The sequence below is a fragment of the Dendrobates tinctorius genome, unplaced genomic scaffold (genome assembly GCF_039654945.1).
Source record: "Dendrobates tinctorius isolate UK_male_01 unplaced genomic scaffold, ASM3965494v1 ptg000063l, whole genome shotgun sequence".
Lineage (NCBI taxonomy): Eukaryota > Metazoa > Chordata > Amphibia > Anura > Dendrobatidae > Dendrobates > Dendrobates tinctorius.
Genome location: NW_027361731.1, coordinates 213051 through 234481, shown reverse-complemented (window position 1 = coordinate 234481; position 21431 = coordinate 213051). Strand labels below are relative to the sequence as shown.

Below are 21431 nucleotides of genomic sequence, written 5' to 3'. Positions count from 1 at the left end.
CCCTCTTGGGGGTCTATTTCAATGGACGTGTAATGTGTCTATAATACGTATAATCTTTTATGTCTGGTTGTAGTGTCCTCCATACATCGACCAGTTGGAGACCAGAGCACGTTTAGCAAAGCTTTTTTTTGTGATTTATATTGCTAACTCCGGCCCAGGGACACGTCTAAAGAAGAATCCAAGATAAAACTAAAGTCCCCTCCAATGATGATTATGTCCTCTGCAAAATAAATTAAATTGTTTAAGTATTGATGGCATGTCTTAATTTGGTGACATTTAGAGATAGAAGTTTGCCAAAGACAACATTTTGGAGTAGATAGAAATCTTATCAAACACATTCCCTCTATGTCAGACAGTGTTTCTAACATAGTCTGCGGCAGTGATTTGTGTCGGCCCATACTTAGCACCTTAGACCTCGAGACAGCATTTGTACAGTGGCTCCAAGATGAATAATATCTGTTAGTAACTGAGGTGTATGATCGCCCCTAAAGAGGGTCTCCTGAAGAAAGAGATAATGTACGTGTAGTTTATGTATCTGATAAAACACTGGAGCTCTTTTTCTTGGAACATTAAGTCCTCTGACATTCAATGAGAACGTTTTGAGTTGTGCCTTATTGTATGGAAAAAAGGAGAGGGGGAAAGGAAAAAAGGAGAGAAAGATTAAGAGCAAGTAGGAAGTATAGATGTTAGATAGTAACGTCTACCTCTCAGCATCTAAGAGGTATAGATTATGGATATATCGAACACAAGGAAACAAGCAGATCCCAAAGAAAGTCCGTAACTGGGAGTTGTGTTTACAGGCATAAGTCTTCCAGTCCTAGGGATCCTATTAGGGGGAACCATGGAATATATAGCGAGTAAATACAGCCGGATATTACAGTAATATAATGTTACCTCAACTTATATGCCGTTCTAAGAAATGAACTGAGACATTCTATATAATGGGAGAGAGGAACATAAAACTCTATTAAGCTATTATGTAATTATATTCTTAAAGGAACAACCAAACATCTGTAAACTGTCTCTCTCATCAGGGAAGACAAGTTTAATTTTAGGAGCTCATATGATTGGCAGGTTCCGTTCCCATCTGGGTGCATCACCATCAAGTTCCTGATCCATTGAAAGTCTTCTGCAACGTGCTGGAACTCTCTGTGACAATGGTGGAGCAGGTGGCCAGTCAGATATATGGATTCTGGGAATGTCCAGGGCATCACAGAATTGTCTCATGTCGCTTGGATCTTTGAAAATATACAGCTAGAATGTGTAGCCCCAGAAATACATCAGGCCATTTTCCCCGAGGGTATTAAGTAGTGGTTTCAATACCCTTCTTTTAGAAAGTGTCATTCAGAAAGGATGTGTGAGCAATTTATGTGTTTTACATTGAAATCAACAAGACCCAACTCTCTTGTTTTCCTCATAATGGGCTCATTTACATTGAAAAAATGTGGGACAGATAATGTCTATTGGACTCGCAGAATCTGAGCCATGATTGTCTAGTGACGGTGCGTCCTATCGATCTCCAGCTCCTTATCAATAGGATCACCAAGGATATTTTGAATAACGTGAGCAGTGTTTGCTTAATCGCTTGTGTATTGATGCTTTCAGGTATACCCCTTATCCAGATATTATTGTGATTTTCTTGTTCATCAACCATTATAGACTGTTTATTTGCTGGCTGAGAAGATCCACTGTTTGTTTATCAGCATTTTGAAGGTCCAAAACTTGTACAACATCATCCTCTAATCTCTGTACCTTGTCAGTAAGCTGTGACAGGCTAGAAGTGAGGGAACATATTTCAGTTTTGTATGTGGTCTTCAGCCTTTGTATATATATCTCCATGTCTTGTTTAGTAGGGATAGACGCAATATGATATACAAACCAATTATGGCGTTCCCCATATCAGAATCCCCTGTGGCTTGGGAGGAGGGGAGGTAAATTCCCCTGTGACGCAAACATTGCTCAGTACGTGGGCTTCTGTGACAACACAAGGAGATTTGTGGAGCTGTTTTCTTGTGACACCGGCATTAAGAAAGGAGAAATTGCAGGACTGACAGGCTTGAGTTGTCTTGCATTATGAGGGTTAAGAGTGCTACTTTTTCCAAGCTGAGGCAGAAATGGCACCGGAGTGGAAAGATGAGCCCTTCGATTAGAAATGCGGGAAGGGGAATCGCGACACCAATGGATCAGCACCGGCAAGGAAGGAGAGTATGAGTGTTTTTATTTTAAAGAGAACAAACATGAGAAATGAGACGGTACAAACGTCTCTGAAGTTTATTAAGAGTTCATTTCCATGTAAAACATTTCCTGTAGATAAGCCCCAGATGTAACTTGAAATATAAGAAAAACAAGTTAATTTTACTCACCTGGGGGCGCGGCCCGGTCCGATGGGTGTCGCAGGTCCAGCGCCTCCCATCTTCATGCGATGATGTCCTCTTCCTTGCTTCTGTCGCGGCTCCTGCGCAGGCGTACAGATTTGCTCTGTTGTGGGCAGAGTAAAGTACTGCAGTGTGCAGGCGCCAGACCTCTCTGACCTTTCCCAGGGCCTGCGTACTGCAGTTCTTTGCTCTGCCCTCAACAGGGCAGAGAATTACGCCTGCGCAGGAGCCGTGATAGAAGCAAGGAAGAGGACATCATTGCATGAAGATGGGAGGCACCGGAACGCACCAGACAGCCCCTGGGTGAGAATAATCTAACTTGTTTTTCAGGTTACATCGGGGGCTTATCTATAGCATTATAGAATGCTGTAGATAAGCCCTAATGGTGGTGGCCGCAGCTTATATGCGAAAAAACGAGGTGACAGATTCCCTTTATGCACATGAAAAAAGCTTCTCCCCCGTGTGACTGCTCTGATGGCGAAGAGATGATTTATTCTCAAAACATTTTCCACATTCTGAACAGGAAAATGGCTTCTCACTTGTGTGATTTCTCTGGTGTGTGATAAGACTTGATTTCTGGATAAAACATTTTCCACATTCTGAACATGAAAATGGCTTCTCCCCTGTGTGAGTTCTCAGATGTCTGATAAGACTTGATTTCTGGATAAAACATTTTCCACATTCTGAACAGGAAAAAGGCTTCTCCCCTATGTGGATTCTCCGGTGCTTAACAAAATTTGATTTCTGTTTAAAACTTTTCCCACATTCTGAACATGAAAAAGGCTTCTCCCCTGTGTGAGATCTCTGATGTACAATAAGATTTGATTTCTGGTTAAAACTTTTCCCACATTCTGAACATGAAAATGGCTTCTCCCCTGTGTGGGTTCTCTGGTGCCTAACCAAATCTGTTTTCTGGTTAAAACATTTCTCACATTCTGAACATGAAAATGTCTTCTCTCCCATGTGAGTTTGCTGATGTTTCATCAGACTTGCTTTCACTGTAAAACATTTTCCACATTCTGAACATGAAAAAGGCTTCTCCCCTGTGTGGGTTCGCTGGTGCCTAACAAAATCTGATTTCTGGTTAAAACATTTCCCACATTCTGAACATGAAAATGGCTTCTCCCCTGTGTGGATTCTATGGTGCACAACCAAATCTGATTTCCGGGTAAAACATTTCCCACATTCTGAACATGAAAATGGCTTCTCCCCTGTGTGACTTCTCTGGTGTATAACAAGATGTGATTTACGGTTGAAACATTTCCTACACTTCGGACAAGAAAATCTATTCTCCGCTGTGTGAATTTTTTGATATTTAAGAAAAGACTTTTCGAGGGGAAAACGATTTACATATTCTGAACGTGAAACTGGCTTCTTTGCTTTATCAGTTTGTTTTTTAATGCTTATTTTGTGACTTCGATTTTCCTCAGGGGTCTGTAATGAATCAGAAGGCAGGATCTGTTTCAAAGGATCAGATGGTAGATCTTTGCTGCGAATGGATGATGGTATATCTGAAGTAATGACATTCACTTCAATTGTCTCCTGTGTACTCTCAAGATCATCTGATTTAAAAATTGAAGATGTCAGCTGTCCCTCTGATTTCCTGGTCCAGTCATCTGCCAAGAGTAAAACCAATTATTATTTTAATAAAATCCTTGAAATTAATACTTAACATTTCTACTTAAACTATTAAAAAAGTTTAATTATAAACCAAGACAATGACATTTCACAGTCTGATTAGAAAACCTCATAGCACGACCCAGTGGAGTGTGGTGTTCGACTGTTTATTATTTATTTTCACCTACATTTGGGAGGCAGAATGAACAATTAAAATTTCTACTCATCTCACAAAGAACAAGCCCCACTCAGATCCATCAACTGCCAGAGCAAAAACAAGAGGTTTACACATTATTAGTGGCTCATTGGCTCTTGAAAAGCAACATGGCTTCCATAAACCAATTTAGCAATATCCGCTCTCCCAAAGTCAAATCTTTCCCTCACTTCTGAGCCTTTCAGTGTGCCCAAACCACATTCAACATTCATTTATTTGGCATTACGATATTGAGAAGAACCCACTTAATTTATAGTGTGTGTCACCTGAAGCACAATCTGAACACTATGTGTTGGGTAATAAAATGGCAAATGTGCAATTTTCACTCTTCAACATCCACTCAGTGTTAGTTTCCAGAAAGTGGCTGTGAAATCAAAATAGTCACTACTCCTATAGAGTAATTCCCTGAGGGTTATAATTTCCAAAATTGAGCCACTTTATTGGGGTTTTGTGACATCCGCCTGCAAGTCTGGACTGCAGTAAGGCAGCACCCCGAGCAACTCTGATACCCTTTACCCCTATACAGGGATCTGGATTTAGAGCTGAGCCCAGGAGGCGCTGTCTGAATATGAGCAGCGGGCCAGAGCAGGACGGTCGCCAGAGAGGGGTTAAAAAACGGGACCAAAAGCGTAGTCAGGAATCCGAGTCTTAACAAGGCGGGCAGTAAAGGTACAAAAACGGCAGACAAAAGCAGAGTCAAATTCAGGCCAAGGTCAGAGTCATAAACCAGGAGGACGGCAGAGGTACAGAATCGTTAGGCAGTAGCAGAGTCAGAAATCCAGGCAAAGGTCAGAATCAAAGATAGCAAATAAACTAGCACACTGGGGAAACCAAGACTATATCTGGTTGCCTGCAAGACAGGCCCCAAGGTATTTGAAACTGTGAGGGATAGCCTGATCCTTCACAGTCTGATGATGTGATTTGGACCGCCCCCAGGTCCAGGCCAGATGGTGATGCCTCAACTCTTTCATGACTGACAGAGGAGCGGAGCCTGCACCGGAGCCCCTTCTCTGTCACCAACACCCACGGGGAAACCATGGCGCCTCCTAGTGGCCAAGGCAGGAACAGCCGTCCCCGAGTCTGACGGTGACGTGACAGTCCGGCGCCTCCCAGTGGCCGAGGCAGGAACAGCAGTCCCTGTATCTGACGGCGACGTGACAGTCCGGTGCCTCCCAGTGGCCGAAGCAGGAACAGCAGTCCCTGTGTCTGACGGCGACGTAACAGTACCTCCCCTTCTAAAAGGGGCCTCTGGACCCTCAAAACCAGGTTTGTTAGGGTGAAGGAGGTGAAATTTTCTAATCAGACCTTTGGCGTGGATGTCACTCGCGGGAACCCAGGACCTCTCCTTCGGGCCGTAGCCCTTCCAGTACACCAAGTACTGCACGGTACCTCTCACTATGCGGGAGTCAAGAACACCCTGAACTTCGTATTCCAAGGTGCCCCTGACCAAAACTGGAGGAGGAGGGGACTGGACAGGATGGATTGGAGAGCGGTACAACTTGAGGAGAGATTTGTGGAAAACATTGGGCAATTTAAAAGACTTAGGGAGTTTTAAACGAAAAGCTACCGGGTTAATCACTTCCAATATTTCATATGGACCAATGAATCTGGGACCCAATTTGGCAGACGGCACTTTAAGCTTGATATTCTTGGTGGAAAGCCAGACCTTGTCCCCAACTCAAAGGTGCGGTCCCTTGGATCACCGTCTATTTGCAGCCAAAGCTTGTCTAACCTGGGACCCCTTCAAGTTTGTGTTTACTTCCGACCAGATCGGTTAAAGACTATGTATAGATTTTTCTACCCCCGGAAGCTCAGACAACGTGGCCGAAAATGAACCAAAGCGTGGGTGCAGTCCGAGATTGCAGAAAAAAGGGGCAGTTTTGATGGACTCCTGGTATTGGTTGTTCACGGCGAACTCAGCTAATGGCAGATGTTCCACCCAGTCGGATTGATGCTCCGATACGTAACAGCGGAGATACTGCTCCAGAGCCTGGTTGGTGCGTTCAGTTTGACCATTGGTCTCAGGGTGATAGGCAGAGGAGAAGGACAATTCAACACCTATGCATTTGCAGAACGTCCTCCAGAACTTGGAAACAAACTGAGTACCCCTGTCAGACACAATATTTACCGGAGCGCCGTGCAATCGTATAACATGAACTATGAAGAGCTTACTCAAAGTTTCAGAATTAGGTAAACCAGACAGGGGAACAAGATGACATTGCTTACTGAACCTATCCACCAGCACCCAGATACACGTCTTCCCTTCTGAGGGCGGCAGGTCAGTAATGAAGTCCATGGAAATGTGGGTCCATTGACTCTCAGGAATGGGCAAGGGCTGGAGCCAGCCGGCAGGGCGATTATGGGGGGGACTTGGCGCGGGCACAGATTTCACAAGCTGACACATAATCTTTACAATCCTTAACCACCGTCAGCCACCAAAAATTCCTAGTCACCAGGCTGGTGGTATTATTGACACCAGGATGGCCTGCCAGAATGGAGTTATGCGACTCTTTCAGAACTTGCAGGCGAAACGTGGCCGGAACGAACAATTTTTGAGGGGGCGTCATGTCAGGGGCTTGTTCTGGGGACTCACGGATCGCTTCCAGAAGGTCCAAAGACACAGCCGAAACAATCCCATTGGCCAATATAGGAAATGGTTCAGCGTCCTCAGCTTGTGAGGGGCAAAAACTGCGAGAGAGTGCATCAGCCCTTACATTTTTAGTACCTGGACGAAAGGTGATTACAAAGTTGAATCTCGAGAAAAACAAGGCCCACCTTGCCTGTCTAGAATTCAGCCTTTTGGCTGACTCCAGGTAGGTCAAGTTCTTGTGATCACTGTAATTTTATGTTTAGCACCTTCGAGGAAGTGACGCCATTCCTTGAAGGCCCATTTTATGGCCAACAATTCCCGATTCCCTATATCATAGTTTCTCTCCGTAGGAAAGAACTTTCAGGAAAAGAAAGCACATGGATAAAGTTGCGTAAGGGATGCCGTGCCTTGTGAAAGCACTGCCCCTACTCCAACCTCAGAGGCATCCACTTCTACCACATCGGCCGGTCTAAGTCAGGCTGGATTAGTACCGGGTTAAGGTACTGTCACACTAAGCGATATCGCTAACAATATCGCTATAACTTGTGACGTTATAGCGATATTGTTAGCGATATCGCTGTGTCTGATACTTACCGCCGACCGGCTCCCCCGCTGGTTATCGCTGATCGCGCGAGAACGTTCAGGACCGCTTCTCGTCGTCAGCTTCCTGCGGCGCTTCCTGTGGAGAGACGAGCGACGAGCGTGGAGCCGGGCGGGAGGACGCAGGATCGCCTAGTGTGACAGGTAAGTAGCGACCCCCGTCCCCAGCGATGTCACTGGTGAGATCTGCCTGTGTGGCAGCTCACTAGCGACCACTTAGCGATGTACCAGTGATCCTGACCGCGTCATATCGCTGGTCGGGATCGCTGGTACATCGCTAAGTGTGACAGTACCTTTAGCCACAAAACACTCCTTTAAAGAAGAAAATGCCTGAAGTGCCTCAGGTTTCCAATTAGCCATGTCTGCCTCCTTCCGGGTCAAATCCGTGAGTGGCTTGGCAATCTCTGAGAAACCCTTGATAAATTATGCGGTAGTAATTGGCAAACCCTAAGAATCGCTGCAGTGCTTTTAGCGATCTGGGTTGTACCCATGCTTTAATGGGTTGGATCTTGGCAGGATCCATACAGAAACCTTTGCCTGAGACCATGTACCCCAGAAACTGTACCTCCTCAGCAAAAAAAAACAAAAAAACAAAAAAAACACATTTTTCTAGTTTAGCAAATAAAGAATGTTCCCATAGTCTTTGGAGCACAGAACAGACGTGCTGGGCGTGTGTCACAGGGTCAGCAGAGTAAATCAAGATGTCATCCAAATACATGACTACATACACCCCACAAATGTCTCTGAAAATATAATTTACAAAATGTTGAAACACGGCAGGTGCGTTGCTGAGTCCGAACGGCATTACGAGGTACTCAAAGTGGCCAAGGGGGGGTTTTCCACTCATCACCCTCTCTTATGCGGACTAGGTTATATGCCCCCCGGAGGTCATGTTTAGTAAACCAACGGGCTCTGTTATGATTGAGTCACCGAGGAGGAAAAAACAAAACACAAGCTCAGCCCAGAAAATCAGAGCGGATTGCAGAACCCTAATCCTATCACACAACTAGCAGTAGCCGTGGAGTGTTCCTACGGTGATCCTAGACACCTCGTCACAGCCAGAGATCTAAATAAGCCTAAAGAAAGAAAAGGGAAAAACTGACTGCCCCAGAGCAGACCCCAAAGCAATAGGCAGCCCCCAACATATAATGACAGTGAAACAAGATGAAACACTAACACAGATAGAAAGATAGGTTGAGCAAACGATGGGGCCCAAGCTAACTAAAAAGGACAGGACAGAAAAGCTGCTGTCTGCAATCCGAGAAAACCCTGCTGAAAATATTACCAACACAACTGATAAGCAAAAAGGACCCTGAAGTCACTAGACTTCAAACCCTATATCAGCACTCAGAATATTCTGAAAGCAGAGCAAAAGAGAACACTGAACAAGGAATAAGAATCCAGCACACCCCCGGCCGGGGATGGCTGAACTCAAAAAACAAGGTAAAGAAAACAAAAACTAATAAGTTCAATAGCAGAGCAAAAACTTATCTTTGGGAAGCAGGAATCAGGCTGGTCTCCAAGAATCCAGCAGAGAAATCACCAGCCACTCAGAAGGGCGTCGGCTGCCTTATATCCAGTCTGCAGTTCCTGTTACCCAGTCACAATCCACCTGATCAGGTGTTTGATTTCTTTCATCCAAATCAGCCTCACTACCTTCCTTCACCAGAAGAGGGAGATCCTCGGACACAAAAGGTGAATGAACAGATGAACAGATGAGCTCACAACAGGGCTCACATAAGCTGATTAAAAAGATCAGGGATGAGTGGAAGCAGATACTGGTTCTTTATAGTGATTGCGTTTAATTCCCGGTAATCAATGCAAGGTCTGAGACCCCCATCTTTCTTTTCCACAAAAAAGAACCCGGCTCCAACTGGTGAAGTGGACGGTCTAATAATACTTTTTTGTAAACTTTCTGCTATGTAGTCATTCATGGCCTGACGCTCTGGACCGGAGAGATTAAAAATTCTCCCCTTTGGGAGACGGGCATCCGGAATCAAGTCTATAGGGCAATCATATTCTCTATGAGGGGGTAATTTCTCAGATTCCACTTTAGAAAAGACATTCTCATAGTCCCTGAAAGCATAAGGGATGACGGGGGTTGTAACATTAACCTGGTTCACTGCTAGCGATATGCAGTTATCCTGACAGTGTGGACTCCAGCACACAATATCAGCAAGGTGCCAGACAATGACAGGATTGTGCTTGTGTAAGGACGGCATACCTAAAACAACTGCGACTGATAAATCATCAACCACAAAAAATGAGATATGTTCAGTATGTAATGACCCCACTGACATAGCAATTCCTGGAGTAATGAATTCTACTCCAGCCTGAATAATAGATGTGCCATTGATAGCAGTGGTTTTAATAGGGGCATTCAGCCTCAGTAGCGGTACACCCAGATTCCTGGCAACCAAAGAATCCATGAAATTTCCCTCAGAGCCACTATCCACATAAGCCTTCAAGCACAGAGATTTCTTACAAAAATAGAGAGAGACAGGTAACAAAACTTTAGCCGCATTTGCGGGCAATACCTGGTTTGACCAGAGCTGCCCAGGGGCCGATGTGCCAGGACTGTGGATCTCTGACGTCCAACATTTTCCCTGAAGTCTCCAGACTGCAGCATGCTTGTGTAGGAGGGTGAGAGTGCTCCTCCAGGCGCTGCACTGAAGCAGGTAACAGGTGCTTTAGCCAATTAATCAGCTCAGGCAGGAGAGGGGAGAAAAAAAAAGTTCAGGAATAATGCTTTTATATATGCGATATATATAAAAACGATTTTTTTTTTGGGGGGGGGCCCAGATATAATGTGACGTCCGCCTGCAAGTCTGGGCTGCAGTAAGACAGCACCCCGAGCAACCCCGATACCCTTTACCCCTATACAGGGATCTGGACTTACAGCAGAGCCCAGGAGGCACTGTCTGAATATGAGCAGTGGGCCAGAGCAGGACGGTCGCCAGAGAGGGGTTAAAAAACGGGACCAAAAGCGTAGTCAGGAATCCGAGTCTTAACCAGGCGGGCAGCCTGGTACAAAAACGGCAGACAATAGCAGAGTCAAATTCAGGCCAAGGTCAGAGTCATAAACCAGGAGGACGGCAGAGGTACAGAATCATTAGGCAGTTGCAGAGTCAGAAATCCAGGCAAAGGTCAGAATCAAAGATAGCAAATAACTAGCACACTGGGGAAACCAAGACTATATCTGGCGGCCTGCAAGACAGGCCCCAAGGTATTTGAAGGATCAGGCTATCCCTCACAGGTTCAGTCTGATGATGTGATTTGGACCACCCCCAGGACCAGGCCAGATGGTGATGCCTCAACCCTTTCATGACTGACAGAGGAGCGGAGCCTGCACCCACCAGATGCCTGCTCAGGAGCCCCTCCTTCTCTGTCACCACCACCCACGGGGAAACCACGGCGCCTCCTAGTGGCCGAGGCAGGAACAGCCGTCCCCGAGTCTGACGGTGACGTGACCGCACGGCGCCTCCCAGTGGTTGAGACCGGAACAGCAGTCTCTGTATCTGACGGCGACGTGACAGTCCGGCGCCTCCCAGTGGCCGAGGCAGGAACAGTAGACCCTGTATCTCACGGCGACGTGACAGTCCGGTGCCTCCCAGTGGCCGAAGCAGGAACAGCAGTCCCTGTGTCTGACGGCGACGTGACAGGTTTCTACTGCTCTGGTTTTCTATTTTGCCATATTAAGACTTCTGAAAATGGAGTGTCACATTTTTTCTGGGATCTGCTCCTGCAACGTCTGTTTCTGCCATCAGACGCCACCTTATTCATTCTGCAGGTGGCGCTGGTGATGCAGGAGACATAGCAACAAGAAACTCTGGATGGCACGGGTTCTGTCCTTCCAAAAATATTAGGTTGCCTGGGACCTGTAGTACCATCCAGTCTAGCAGTATGGGATTGTGTGGTGTCCAACTGAAGTAATCGGCTTCCTGCTTCAGCCAATCGGAAAGCACCACGCCCTACTAAAACTTGAAGCATATTGCCGGAAGCTGCCAGATACAGCCTTGCTCTCCTCTGGTTCAGTCATCTCAGTCATGTGCTCAGCTCCCGCCTTGTGTATTTGTTTACTGTTGTGACCCCGACCCAGGTCAATTCACATTCTAAGTGAGGGACATGAACCCCCCCCCCATCCACCGTAATGCCAATACCTTCCGTGCCATAAACAGTGTCTCACGCAGAAAGATCCCGTCATAGTGACACCAAATCTCCTCATCCCATACCCCAAACAAGCAGACCAGTGGCTCAAGAGGAACAGGCACCTGCACCAGGGATGACAAGAGGAACGTCACCTCCTTCCAGTAATGTAGAATAGTGGGACACTGCGATATCATGTGAACAAAATCCGCATCTGGGGAATGACATCACAGATATTCTGATGATTGAAATCGACCCATTCTAAAAAGTCGTGTCGGAGTCATGTATGATTGATTTATTATATACAACTGTATCATTCTATTATTAATAGATGGTGACACTCCGACCGGAGACTCCAGGATCTCTTCCTACTCCTCTCCCTGCGTATTAGGGATGAGTCTTCCCCACTTCCCTTTAATAGAGCTTATAGCAGATTCCGTTCCCACCGACAGCATGTACGTATATAAAAGAGAAGATAAGACCTTGGGGACCTTGAGAATTAAGGATTCCTATCAGAGGTAGAGATGAAATAGTACGGTCTGTACCCCTACCTCTAATGAATGATTGAAGAGCTAATCTCAGCTGTAAATAGCGGAAAAATTGGAATCTCGGGATATCATGTGTAACCTGTATTTGCTCAAAAGATATCAAGATCCCTTGGTCATACAAGTCTTCCATCAAAGAGACATTACGTTGAATCCAAAAATCAGTGGATGGGTGGTTCAGTAATTCCGGGAAATAATCATTATTCCACAGGGGCATTTCAGCTATAAAATCTTTAAACCCCATCGCTTTGCCTCCATGCTAATCACGCCAGTCGGAGCAAGGGTAGTAGACGAGGGACATTAGACCTCTCCAACTCAAGGAAACCCAGTGGGCAATCCGTTTGCGCAGCATGAAGCAGGTGGCCTTCAGAAATGGGGAGGCAATTACCCGGCATCCATTTACTTAAAACTTTAGCCTGCCCAGTCAAATAGTATAGGAAAAAATCTGGTAACGCCACCCCACCTCTCTTTTTATGTCTCTGCAGGGTGGACAATTTAAGTTTGGGCTTAGTTTTCCCCCATATGAAATATGTGATCTGGAAATTGAGATTCACAAAAAAGAATTTGGGTACCATTACAGCATTGTGCTGAAGGGAGTAGCTAAGCTTGGAAAGTAATATCATTTTAATCAGGTTAATGCGTCCGGCTGGTGACAGCGGGAGTTTGCTCCAAGTTGCAAATTTCACTTTAACTAGTTCCAGCAGTGGGTGAATATTAAGTTGTGAATCAAGAGCGCTATTATGAGATATGTATATACCCAAATATTTAAAGCTAGATACAATAGACAGTGAGGAGAGAGCCTCTAGCTGGGGCATTGGGGCATGGGAAAGGGGTAACAGAGCGAACTTCTCCCAATTTATATATAGACCTGAATATTTACTGAATCTGTCTATAGTGGCAATTGCTTGCGGCAGAGTTTCCTCCGCTTCATCCATAAATATCACCATATTGTCAGCATATAGACCCATGGTATCTACCCGACCCGCTATATCTATACCTCTAATGCCAGGGGAAGACCTAATACGTATTGTCAGTTCCTATTTTGCATCTGTTTTCTCTCAGAAAGGAAATGTAACAACTGTTTTTCACTGTCCTATTAAGGGAATAGAAGAATCCAGGACATCTATAAACCGAAAGATAGGGAGGAAACACTTAGCTAACCTAAATGAATTCAAGTCTCCAGGTCCAGATGAATTACACCCCAGAGTGCTGAAGGAGATAGCAGAAGAAATTTTTGAACCCCTCTCCATAATCTTTGAAAATTCTTGGAGAACAGGAGAAGTCCCAGAAGACTTGAGAAGAGCAAAGGTTGTTCCTATCTTCAAAAAGGGGAAGAAGGTGGACCCAGGCAACTATAGGCCGGTGAGTCTGACTTCTATACCAGGAAAGATCTTTGAACAAATTATTAAACAACATGTATGTAAGTACCTGGATAAGAAAAAAGTGATTAAACAGAGTCAGCATGGGTTTGTAACTAATAAGACATGTCAGACTAACTTAATTTCCTTCTATGACAGAATTACTGATTGGGTGGATCAAGGAAATGCTGTAGATATAGTATATCTTGACTTCAGCAAAGCATTTGACAAAGTATCTTACACAATCATTATTGAAAAAAATGACTAAGTATGGAATGGACAAGGCAACTGTTAGGTGGATTCATAACTGGCTTCGTGATCGGACCCAAAGAGTGGTCGTAAATGGCTGCACATCCAGTTGGAAGAATGTCTCAAGTGGGGTACCACAGGGCTCTGTCCTGGGCCCTGTATTGTTCAACATCTTTATCAACGATTTAGATGAAGGAATTGAGGGTAAACTGATTAAATTTGCTGATAACACAAAGCTAGGAGGGATAGCTAATACTAGAGAAGAGAGAGAGAGGATTCAAAAAGATATAAACTGGAGCAGTGGGCAGCAACTAACAGAATGGTTTTAACAGGGAAAAATGGAAAGTACTACATCTGGGCACTAAAAATGAAAAAAGCATATACAGAATGGGAGAAATAGTGCTAAGCAACACCACATGTGAAAAAGACTTGGGTATACTAATAAATCACAGTCTGAATGAGTCAACAGTGTGATGCAGCAGCAAAAAAGGCAAATGCAATTCTAGGATGTATAAACAGAAGCATACAGTCTAGATCATGTGAAGTCATTATTGCCCTCTACTCCTCTTTGGTCAGACCTCATCTGGAATACTGTGTCCAGTTTTGGGTGCCACATTTTAAAAAAGACATCAACAAACTGGAGCAAGTTCAGAAAAGAGCGACCAGAATGGTGACCGGTCTGCAAACCCTGTCTTATGAGGAAAGGTTGCAGGATTTGGGAATGTTTAGCTTGCAAAAGAGAAGACTGAGAGGAGACTCATTTGCACAAGGAAAGACTAGAAGCAATGGGATGAAACTGAATGGGAGGAGACACAGATATTAGAAAAAACTTTTTGAAAGTTCAAGTGATCAATGAGTGGAACAGACTGCCACGAGAGGTGGTGAGTTCTCCTTCAATAGAAGTCTTCAAACAGAGGTTGGACAGGCATCTATCTAGGATGATTTAGTGAATCCTGCATTGAGCAGGGGGTTGGACCAGATGGCCCAGGAGGTCTCTTCCAACTCTACGCTACGATTTATGATTCTATGAATCGCAAGGGCAAAGAGGGCAGGGGAAAGGGGGCACCCCTGACGAGTCCCCCTATGTAATGGAAAAGACTCAGACACGGAGTTATTCACTATAATACGGGCTTTGGGCTTCATATATAGTATTTTGACCCATTTTATAAATTTATGACCAAAGCCATATCTTTGCAAGCACGCGGAGAGGAAAGGCCACTCAAGAGAGTCAAAAGCCTTGGCAGCATCTAGAGATGTCAGTGCCCACTTGTTATTTGGCATTAGGGAGCTATATTGGACTATTGATTGGACCCGTCTGATGTTAATGGAAGTGCTTTTACCAGGCATAAAGCCCATTTGATCAGAATGTATAAGGTTCAATATAATCGAATTCAGTCTGGTAGCTACAATCTTAGTGAAAATTTTATAGTCCACATTTACTAACGAGATAGAGCGTTTGGATCCACATTCCAAAGGGTCGTTCCCCTCCTTCCTAAGCACTATATTAGCTTTGTAAAAGGATTCAGGCATAGATTTCCCTTCCCAAATTCCATTAAATACTTTAACAAGAAGTGGCGTTAATATATCCCTATATTTCCTGTACGATTCAATAGGGAATCCGTCCGCTCCAGGGGCCTTCCCGGAGGCCATGTCCATAATGGCATTTTCTATCTCCTCCGCAGTGAATTCAGCGTCCATAAGGGCTCGCTGTTCAGGATCTAATATAGGAAATGTCACATCTGACAAATAGTCTAAACACCCCAAATTGTCAAAGTCACTTTTAAATTCATATAGTGACCTGTAATAATCATAGAAACAGCCGAGTATCTATTCGTCGTCCGCTTCCTGCTGGGCTTCCTGTGGCGCCGACGAGCGACGCGTGGACGCAGGCGGGAGGACGTCAGGATCGCCTCGTCTGACAGGTAAGTAATGACCCCCGACCGCTGCTATGTCGCTGGTGAGATCTGCCTGTGTGGCAGCTTACTAGCGACCACTTAGCGATGCACCAGCGATCCTGACCGCGTCATATCGCTGGTCGGGATCGCTGGTGCATCGCTAAGTGTGACAATACCTTTAGACTTAGTGTCTATATGCTGAGCATATAACTTCTGAGCAGCCAACCACTCAATCCTATTGCCGTTAGTTTGGTTAGATATATATCTAGCCTCTGAATCTTTCAATTGTCGCTCCATCTCATCATCTTCCCTTGAGGTTACACTCTTAATATAAGAAATCTTGGAGGATAAGCAACCCCTCAGATATGCCTTAAGGGCATCCCAAAATAAGTTGATAACTTGAGGTTCTGGGTGGGACGAGATGAAACAATGCAATCGATCGTTCTATCTGTAGTCACCATCAACTTTAACCAAAAAGGGTTCAGCTTCCAGAACATCCTGTTATTTGAGTGCCCATATTTAAGTTTAAGAATGACCAGACTATGATCTGAAATCCCCCTACTGCCATGTTCTATATTGTCCACCCACATCGCCAGACCACTGGATCCAAATATATAGTCTATGCGCGATAGAGAGCGCTTAGTGGATGAGTGGCAGGTATATTCCCTTGATTCAGGGTGACGCATCCTCCATAAATCTAGTCACCCGCTACCCTCCATAAATAGTGACAGCAGGGTCACAGTCGGCAAAGAGACTCCCCCAGACGTTCCTCCATCTAATCTCAATTTATCAAGGCAGGTATTCATGACCATATTGAAATCTCCCATACAGATAACATCCGCGTCTGGATAATTTAGGGCAAAGCTCGTTGCTTTTTGAAGAATGGACGTATCGGCCGGGGGGGGGGGGGAGAGACTATAAACACATAGGATTACACATTTCCTGGTAATTATCAATACATGTACAAAAAACAAAGCGACCCTCGGGATCCCTCCAGGTCTCCCTGGCTTCCCATCTAATATCTCTATGTACCAGCAGTGAAACCCCTCTCGAATAACTAGTGTGAAATGTATGGACGGACCATTGTACCCAAGGCTTCTGCACGAACTGAGCTTTCTCTGGTCAGGTGCGTCTCCACCAAGGCCACAATGTGAGGGCGATGTCGTCTGATCTGCGAGAAAACCTTGATCTTTTTCCGAGGGGCCTTTATACCTCTCACGTTCCATGTCACACATATCATCTCAGACCCCATGTTTTACTCCACTGAATATGGCATGTAGTATTACCCAAGCAGAATTTAGAGGCACCACAGAGATTGAGATTGCTGTTGGCTGCGACTTCTACCTAAATAACAATCAAAACCGTTGTAAAATAAGAAAAAACAAGAAACAAACATTATTGGAGCAAAGTCTCACACTCCTATCAAAAAGCAAGCAGGGGGATACCATCACTGAACTCAGCGTCCGGTATTGTTGGTAAACTGGGTACCTGCAGGAAGAGCCCCAATTAGACCATTAATGAAATAATTTAGGTTAGCAGTAAGTACATTAGGATTCCTTTGCAGAGGATCCCGTATGAGACCGCAGTCACTCAGCCGCCTCCGCTGGATCCGTAAAAAACACAGAGGAGCCCTCGTGGACAACCCGGAGCCGGGCCGGATAGACCACTGAGTATATAACGTTCCTCTCTCTGAGCAGTTTCTTGATTTTGAGGAATTGTGCCTTCTGTTTCTGAAGTTCCATGGAAAAATCCGGGAAAAAATCGAGATCACAGCATTGTTGAACTTGATAGGAATTTTTTGCCGTGCAAGACGCAGAATAGTGTCTGTCTTTACAATTGAGGAGACGTGCCAGGAAAGGTCTAGGTGGGGCTCCCGGAGGAAGGGGTTTTGTAGGAACCCTATAAGGCCTTTCGACAGCGAACACTGGACAGATTTCATCCCCCAAAGAAGCCTTGAGCCAGCCCTCCAGGAATTGCTCAGGATGTTGCCCTTCTGAGCATTCCGGCAGACCAATGACATGCATAGTGCTCTGACGCATTCTATTCTCCAGGTCGTCCGCTATCTGCCTCCAGGCGTTCATAGAACCTGCCACTTTTGTTAACTTGGCCTCCATAGGTGTGATGGTGTCCTCTACCTAGGACACTCTTGTCTCCATTTCCGTAATGCGTCCCCTCATGGTTTGCATATCTTGTCGAAGTCGTCCCACCTCAGTGTATACGTCCTCTATTTTCTCAGTCAGAGATGTCTTAGTTAAGGAGATGGCCTGCATCAACTGTTCGGACGCCTGTTTGAGGGTCAGTTCTTCCTGCTCAGGCTCCTCTCCTCCCCCAGATGGACGGTTTTTACGCTGAGCTTGATAGGGATTGTTTCTAAGGGATCGTGTACTTTCAGAGGGATTAAGTCTGGCAAACTCTTAATTTTTCTGCTTCTCCTGACCCCTTGGAACGATTCATGGTCAATGGCAATATGACATAGCAAGATAACTAAAGGTGTATGCTCCGGAGATTTCCCACTTCAGATGGTGAACACAGCAGGGCTATTAGTAGATTATAGCGCAGGAATAGCTCCCACACCGAGGGGCCACGTGAAATTGTGAGGATGGTGTCTGATGTCGAGTCAAAAGGATTTCTTGCATCCAGGCGTGGCCCGCAGCACCCACAGGGACAGCAGCAGTGGGGGGAGTCCAGAGGCTCCCACAGTAATGGTGCCAACAAGTTTAGTGAGCTTATCAGTGGGGGGGAGAATGCAGGGCCCAATCTTTCACTCACCGCGCGTTCCCTCTAGTCCTCAGTATGGATATTCACTGCCCGGGTAGCGCTGCAGCAGTAGGGGCCGACGCCGCAGCTCTCACTGACAGAGTGTGAGTCTAAGATGGCCGCCGCCTCATGCAGGCCCTGCCCCCCGTCCCGGCCATTAGCTCACCAGAGCCGCTCCACATCCTCCCACGGGGGTCTTGATATCCAGGGATCCGGGTACTGCCAGGTATGTCGCAGTATTAAGGTCCTGAGTGCATGATAAAGCAGGATTCTTGGGAGCTCTCCCAACATGCGTCCTCTCTCTTCAGCTACATAGCCACCCCCCCCTCTTACTGACTACTCTGGCATCTTCTGATTTTGTATTTTCTCTGCTCTCCTGTTTGCCTGTTTGGGACCCGGCTATCTGACCATTCTTCTTGCCATGTCACACCACAGAACAGCAAATAAAGTTAGAGCTCGGGCAATATTTTCCATTAAATGAGTTTCTTTAAAAAGTATTAGACATTCAAGGAGGACTTTTTATAATAGTGCAGAGATGTGGTGTCTTAAAATTAAGATCTCGGGCATTTGGAAGAGGCAAAGGCAACTTTTTTTTTTTCTTTTTTTTCAAAGACTACCAATATGTTACAGGCTCACATAAGTGAGGCAGGCCAATTCCAGCACAACTCATACAATATGAAAAACAGTAAACAAATAGACACAAAAAAAGACATGTTACATCCTCAACAACAATGTATGTATGAGGGGCAAGATCCAATACTAAACAGGACTTGCATTACTTTACGGTGGACCATGGGAGCTACTGTGAGTCTTGACCAGAAGAGTAGAGAAAGTATTAGTCTCCCCATTTCAGGAGAGATTGTGCAGTAATCTGAATTCCTTAATATTGAAAACATAATGGAATTTATGACGTGGAGTCAATCCATGATATCAGGGCTCGAGTCATTCCAACACATCTCCTGCAGGCGTGTATATTACAGCCATCAGCCACACACCGCTTAAGAGATATATCATGGCACAGGTGTAATGGTTTTAATGTAGTTCCTTGTGATCCTGTTTGAAGTTAGTCAATTTTAAATTGAAAAGTCAGGATAAAGGGAAACTCTGTTATTGTACAGAAATTCACACTTGGACCTCACTGAACATTAAAAAACGCTATGTGGGCACATAGCCTTAAACGCTCAGGAAACGGGTTCTCCTTCCCAGAAAACGCGCGTTTTTGCCGTGAATTTTGAGCGTTTTTGATGCGTTTTTTCCGCGCGTCTTTTGGACTATAGAAAAAAGCCAAAAACGCGGACCTAATAGGAAATTAATGAACATGCAGCATTTTTTACCGCTAAGCGTTTCCTTAGTGGTAAAAAATGCATCCATTGGCACAAAAAGGCAAAAATGCATTTAAATGAATGGGATGCTTCTTTTAAGCGTTTTTGATCGGTTTGACCCCGAAAAACGCATCAAAAACCCTTAAAAAAAAAACACTACATGTGCACACAGCCTTAATGTTACCGATCATAAAAGTTAAGTTTGGCTATAAAGACTGGACCTGGTCTTGTAGGGACCATATGAGCACAACCAGCAGCACAGAAGGGAGAGAGGTAAGAGTCATCCAATAAGATATCATGGATCTAGGAAGCCAACAGCATCATTATCATATGCTTCTTAATATTTTTCTTCAAGTGATTTTCTAACTTGTCAGCACATCATTCTACATACACGGTCATTTGACTTTTTAGTTTACAGAACTGGGTAGGTAATTGTCAGCGTCTTCTTATACCAGGTCGTAGGTGGCTCGTAACTTCTATAGGAAAGGACTTAGAATGACCAACGTCATTTGAACCGTTTTGGGTGGAGGAACATGTTGTGGTCTAGCGGCAAAATGGTGATGAGACGATTGTGATATGGCCGGATGTCACGGTCGTGGTTTGTGGAACCACTGTGCCATGGACCACAGAGAGCCTGGAGGGGCGTGACCAAGCGAGCACCTGACTTCTCACTAGAGCCTCTGATGGAGAGGAAGCGGAAGCTGCAGAGGTGGTTCACCCGGGTTGATCGAACACTTTGTGATAAGGTTCCGAGAATGCAGGTAAATTGGAGATCAATGGATACTCGCTCTTCCACAATGGGTTCAACCATGCCAAAACCTCACCTCCAAGGTGCGACATTAAAAATGCCACCTTTGCTCGATCCAGCAGGATGTGGCGCAGAAGAAGTTCAAAATGCAGCCGGTCCTGGTTGATGAACCCACGGCAGAGCTTCGGATTGCCGTCAAAACGTGGTGGGGTTGAGAGTCAGAGGCCAAGATCTTGAACTAAGCGAATTGTCTGGGATGTCTCTGGAGGAGACACGGCTGTTACGAGATGTGGAATTCTGGAGGTAGGTTTAAGGCCTCCAACGTAGTGGCTAAGGACTGCAACTGTGTGAACAGCTCTTCCTGTGCATTCTTCTGTCGGCAAAGTTCCTGGTACATGGTCCGTACGGGCAGGGTCCGGGGTCCAGCGGGATCCATGGCCTGAGCAAACTGTCACTGTTGTGGTTTGTGGAAACAATGTGCCACGAACTGCGGAGAGCCTGTAGGGACATGACTAAGCGATCACCTGACTATTCACTAGAGCATCTGATGCCGAGATTAGACTTGGCTCCCGATGAATGCCAGGTGCCACTCCAGGGCAGACCAACAGTCACGCAGCAGCTGGACCTGAAGGACAGACTGGATGGAGCAGCAGGCAGAGCTTGTATCAGAATGCAACAGACAGAGCTTGTGTCAGAGTGCAGCAGGCAAGTTTTGCTTCAGAGTGCAGCAGGCAGGATTTGCACTGGTATGCGACCTTACACATCATAGACTGAAACAGGAAGGTTGCTCAGGCACCACCCCAGTGAAGAGGAAGCAATATATTCATAATACCCCAAAACCATGGAGGAAAATAGAATTAGACTTACCAGTAATTCCGTTTCTAGGAACCCTCCACGACAGCCACATTGGAGGTTGTCTTCCCCGCCCTAATAGGGGACAGGAACACAAAGAGGTTAAATACCCCTCCCCTTCCTGAAAACACCAGTGTTTTCCTGGACACACTACAGTCATGGC

At 45.4% G+C, this 21431-nt stretch overlaps 1 protein-coding gene across 4 annotated transcripts in view; it reads right to left on the bottom strand.

The window, feature by feature from the left end:
• Positions 1-2580: 2580 nt before the first annotated feature.
• Positions 2581-21431, bottom strand: part of LOC141093978 (uncharacterized) — a 61950-nt gene continuing 43099 nt past the window's right edge. For 3 of the 4 annotated variants that reach the window (XM_073579648.1, XM_073579649.1, XM_073579651.1), the window contains exons 7-8: positions 21284-21343; positions 2581-3991 (exon numbers count right to left, since the gene is read on the bottom strand). In XM_073579648.1, the coding sequence (XP_073435749.1) occupies positions 2808-3991; positions 21284-21343 (1244 nt within the window). In that variant the 3' untranslated portion in view covers positions 2581-2807. The remainder of the gene's footprint in view (positions 3992-21283; positions 21344-21431) is intronic. The other variant, XM_073579650.1, reaches the window with a different exon arrangement.